Source organism: Emydura macquarii, unplaced genomic scaffold, assembly GCF_026122565.2.
Source record: "Emydura macquarii macquarii isolate MOO-44397 ecotype Brisbane River unplaced genomic scaffold, CSIRO-AGI_Emac_v2 contig_2975, whole genome shotgun sequence".
In the NCBI taxonomy this organism is placed as follows: Eukaryota; Metazoa; Chordata; order Testudines; family Chelidae; genus Emydura; species Emydura macquarii.
Window position 1 is genome coordinate 3,967,479 of NW_027133112.1, and position 5,265 is coordinate 3,972,743.

General features: G+C 37.4%; 1 protein-coding gene across 1 annotated transcript; it reads right to left on the reverse strand.

Annotated features, from left to right (window-relative positions):
* Window positions 1-657: 657 nt before the first annotated feature.
* Window positions 658-3,218, reverse strand: LOC137167714 (putative protein FAM10A4). Its single transcript, XM_067569985.1, has 2 exons — window positions 3,125-3,218; window positions 658-1,640 (listed from the first exon to the last, which is right to left on the reverse strand). The coding sequence occupies exons 1-2, from the start codon at window positions 3,216-3,218 to the stop codon at window positions 658-660; spliced, it is 1,077 nt and encodes a 358-aa protein (XP_067426086.1).
* Window positions 3,219-5,265: the final 2,047 nt, after the last annotated feature.

The following is a 5,265-nucleotide window of genomic DNA, read 5'->3' on the forward strand; positions in this document are numbered from 1 at the left end:
TTCCAAAGGTGCTTTATACCAGTATAAGACGAAATCAGGAAAAGGAAAAAGGTATAACATAATGTATCTTTCCATTTAGGCTTCGAAGGATACGATTTTTATCAGTAAAGATTGATAAAAATGTATTTCAATGTACACACACACACCAATGAAAAAATATTTTGATTGATAATAATGGAAATGTACATATAGGCAAATTTAAAAAAATGCTTTAGAACTTAGAGTTTGATTTAAGGATATTTATTTTGTATGTTTTTACATGTGATAGACAATTAGTGTGTTAATTAATTAATAGTAATAAAGCTTTAACTTTTTTTGAATCTCAATGTCTGATATTAAGTATTGTCTGACCCCATAGTTCCCTCCCAAATTTAAATAGATAAAAATCAGAAGAAGTGCTCAAAAATAAATATCAATATTATTAATTGAAATTATAAGAAAATAAAAATAAAATTCTTTAATGCCTACTGCAACCATGGTAGTGTTGTACTGTGAGAAGTGTTTGATTTAAAAAAAAATCACACTCCTATAACTATACTGGTACTGAAACTATGTATAGCCCATGCCTTAAAGAGATATTGCAAAGGAAAAATTGTGTTTTGCCATAAGCCTTACATTTATTTAAATGAAAAGGCCATTTATGGTTGACCTCAGAGTTCAGTCATGCTGGCCGATGAACTCCATGAACTTGCGGTCACTCTGGTATTTGTAAATGTTATTTGGATTCCAGGTCACATCCACCCATGCTGCTATTATCCTCGGATCCAGAATGGTTGTAAAAAAGTCAAAGTACTTCCGCCAGATTCTAATCATCCATTGCCAGGTACTTTCCTCACTCTGGGTTCGCTCTTGCTCTTGCAAGGCCAATTTCATCCTTTCTAGTGTCTCATGAAGAGCCTTTAATTCACGCTTATGCTCATACTTCTCCCGATGGTTAACAATCTTCTCAGCCTTTGATTGTGCATTCTTTAGCATGGCATTGGTATCTTCATCATAATCCAGTTGACATGCCAAGGCAAATTCTTGTGCTGCCTCTTCCCAGTGCCCCAGGAGCACGCGTGCTTTCCCTCTCCACCTGTAAGACTGTGCTGAATTAGGGTTAAGCTCAGAGGCTCTGTCACAGTCTCTAATAGCAGCACTTGGTTTCTGCAGTTTCACAAAGACACTGGCTCGGTTAACATATGAGAGGGTGAAGTGAGGATTCAGCCTGATAGCATCTGTGAACAAGTCAATGGCTTTCTGAAGTTCACCTTGATCCAGGGCGACAAAGGCCTGTTCCCTCTTTTCATTGGCCTGGTCTATCATCTCACTTGTTACTTCCAAATGTTCATCTCCCATTTCTTGGGGATCATCCTGGTCTGGTTCAATAATGCCATCATCATCAATTTCCAAGTCACTCTCCTCACTCTGAGCTGCCTCTGACTGTTTCCATTCCTCCTTGAATATCTTCTCTGCAGAGGCATGTTTCACTGACCATAATATGGTATCTCCCATGCTCTCTGCAGAATCCCGCAGGAAACTCAATTGCTTGGCTCTCAAAAGAGTTGGATCCTGTCTGTATAGATCCACCAAGGCCTGAAGTTCAGTAATTTTTTTTGGATCCGTGGCGCCTTGGAAAGAGCTGGGCAAAACAGATTGTGCTGGGGCAGAGGGAAATGTAAAGTAAGATAAAAGCTCTAACAGTTGCTTAACTATTAACTCCAATGTGAGACTACACCATTGAGGAACAAAAGAAACGTGTATGTTCTCTTCTGACTATGGTCTTTATACTATGGTTTGTAAATATATCTATTTTTTTCTGAAGATGTCATTCATTATTACAGCTCTGGTTATGTCGTAAATTCTGATGTCACAAATTATGACATCATCTAAACCCCCCCCAAAAAAAAGATTTTTAGCCATTTACTTACCAGGTATGCATTCACTGCAGTACATATATTATAGGAAAGCACCAGGGGAAGCTGCTGAACATTCACCTATATTTTTATTTGATTTCTTTTACTGGAATTTTATCACCTTTTATCAATATATGTATAAGTAATCCCCTTAATCTTTTTTCAAGAATATGAGATTTTGCATTGCTACACAGAGAGTGATGTAACATTTTCAAACTGCACGGGATTCATAGTTACAATCATCTTGTGATGATAGAATATTTTACCTCATCATTTTATTATGACTTCTGTAGTAAATACGATAACACTACTTTTGAGGCACTATAGCCAAGTTGTATCAGCATTTCTATTGAAGACCCGTACAGTATATTTATTATTAATTACCTCTGGGTCAAAACACAGCAGAGTCTTGACCAAGGAAGGAAGCTTTTTCCTTAATTTTGAGTAACATCTGTCCAGTACAGTTTTTTAAATTTAGAGATCATTGTGTCTTCAGGTTGTGGGTTACCCCCCCCCCCAACCCCCCCGTCACACCTAAATAGGCAAAATACATACAGTTTACACTGGATAATTCAGTGTAAACAGAGGACAGAGAATAATTTTGGATAATAAAATAAATTTCCAGTAACAAAAATCCTCTTTTGCATAACAGAATTTCTGACTACTGACATTCAAATAAGATTATACTGTGAAATAGGCACCTATTCCTGATTCAGAACAGAAACATTTTGATGTTTTCACAAGACTCATTACAGCTGCACACTAGCTTTTCTATAAGTTTTCCACTGATAAAAATAATTGCAAAACTGAAATGTTGCACAGTTAAATATGCTGTCCAATAACTGCTCCTTTGAATGATTACACTGTATTTACAATCTTATTAGTGGGTTAGTCACATAAATAATAATTGGCTTTAGAGTCAGTGCTTTCTAGTTCATCTTCATAAAGGAAAAGCCTCCTGGCCCACGTAGAGAGAATTGTGCTATGAAACAATCACATGGATCATCTTCCCTCCCGATTACATTCCTGTGGCTACTGCAGCAATTGCATATATGGAAAAAGCAATGTTAGGAAGGCATTTCATTTCTTTTTCCAATCTGACATAGTAACTGAAAACAGAGAAGAATCCAAAACCATGTCAGCAGACTTTTCTCTATGAACCAGTGGCGAGTGCTTTGTGTATCAATAGTGATTGTGAATCACAGTTCACTGCTGTTTTAGAGCCTTACTTGTATTTAGAAGAAGAACTTGGAGGAGTTCATGATTCTCAAAATGCTCTGAGGATCCATCCTTGAGGTCAATGGGCTCTCCTGGGTGCTCCATTCTTTTGAAAATTTGGCCACTTAGGTGCCTAAATATGTACTGAGGAGCTTCTGGTTTTGAAATTAAGGTTCTTCCAACTAGCAGGTGAATGTTGGACTGACTATACATCAGGAGTGATTGGTAATAAAAGACTTGAGTCAGATGGCTCTTTTATCTCCAGCAGCTTAATGGAAAGAACAACATGGGGTTGGGTGAGAAGAGACCGGTGGTTGCTAGCCCAAGCTTACCTAGAGCAGAAGCAGGGGACGTCTGGCAAGGAGTCGAGGAAGATAAGCAGATGGAGGCCTTAGGTATGTTGCATGCAGCAAAGATGAAGCAGGGATCAGTGTGGGTGGAGGCTGTGCTCATTTTCAGGAGGGAGATGAAGCAGAGGAACTATTTGTGGTTCAGGGAAGAGCCCCAAATTGGTTAGTTAATTTTATTTGGAAGTTGAAAAGTGATGGTATGTGTGCATATGGAGATAGGGAGTCAAAAATGTATTGTTCAGGAGGAAGATGTGTCTAAATACCATCTCAGCCCTGACATTTATTTTGAGCACCATCCACTATAGTTAAATATATTTAAACATTTAACTAAATTAATCTATGCTTTCTGCATCCTGAAGGAGGGAAATTGTAGTAATAGGAGTTCGGGTTGGATATGGAACCCTCCTTCCCATCTCCTGTGAATGTGCTCTGCCTGATCATTTTTAATAAAGGCCCCTCTCAAATGAGATTTAGATTTAACAGCTTTCAGATAATTTTTAGTCAGATTGTTAATCTCCTGAAGATGAACTTTTCTGAACTATAGCATACAGCCTCCTTCAATACTAGTACAGTGTACCTGATATAAAAAAGTCAAAAGAACGATGCCTCCCCATTTATTTTTACAATGTTGTGTCTTGTTCAATTTTAGCTAATTTCACTTTTTAAGGTACACTTTATCAGTCTGACTGCTTGCCACACATTTCTCACAAAACCTTCCAGCCCATGCTCTTTCTGCTCAACACTCAACCTGAGGTGTCCCGAGACTCAAAGCAACCAGCTTGCATTCTTGTTTCCCTAATTTATAGTGACTGAGACCAGGTTTGCACTTGGCATTATGAAGTGTATTCCAAAACTTGATTAGAATTTAAGAATTCTAGAATTCACTTATAGAATCCTTTGGTATCGTGTTTCCAAAAGGCAGCAGTCTAGCCGAGTACTTAATTATGGGCAAAATTTTAAGCATGTGTCATCCAACTGAAGCCAACATGGGTACTCAGATGCTTAAAATAACTCATGAGTTTAAAGTGCTCCTCTAGGTCAGTGCCGCAAGGCACAAATATAAAATTAAATGAGAGCACTTATGTTATTCCATTTTTATTATAAGCTATTTTCAATACAAAATAAAAAAAAAAGTTCAAGAACAGAATTACACAGAAATGATTGCATGGAATCCAGGGCTCTCACTGGCTTTAATATTGTGGGCATAATTGTAGATAAGACACTAATGGAATATTGCTTTTAAAATTCATCTTTACACAATGAAGCCATTCCAGAACCTCCTCTCCCCATGAGTCAACTGGCAATCTTTAATGTTTGTGTCAACTTTTTGCTTTTTTCAACTCCCTTTTAATTCCTTGCTTGTTAACTTCCTATTTGAACTCCTTTCCAGCCAACCCGGTATGTTCATATAAATAGCATCATAGGATGTGGACATATTCAAACTTAGATGAAACAGCTTAAATGTTCAAGTCATATCTTCATAGAACTCTGTCATCATCAGCTCCTGCCTACCTCCTTGTCATTGCCCCAGTTTTGCTATAATCTGGAGTATTAAACAAAATTCTATTCTACTATACACAATTGTTCTCCCATTTCTTAGGTCAAGGTATTGTATTGCAGCCATGATGCATGCATAAGGGAATGGAGTTAGTTTGCTATTTCCCCCCAGAAAGGTTTTCTTATGGCTCTCAGAAAGCCACACATGAGATTTCTCATTATAAATAAAACAGAAGCAAATAACAGAACAAGAAAGGAAATGCACACATCACATCACAGGCTGTGATTTTAATTTGAATAATATG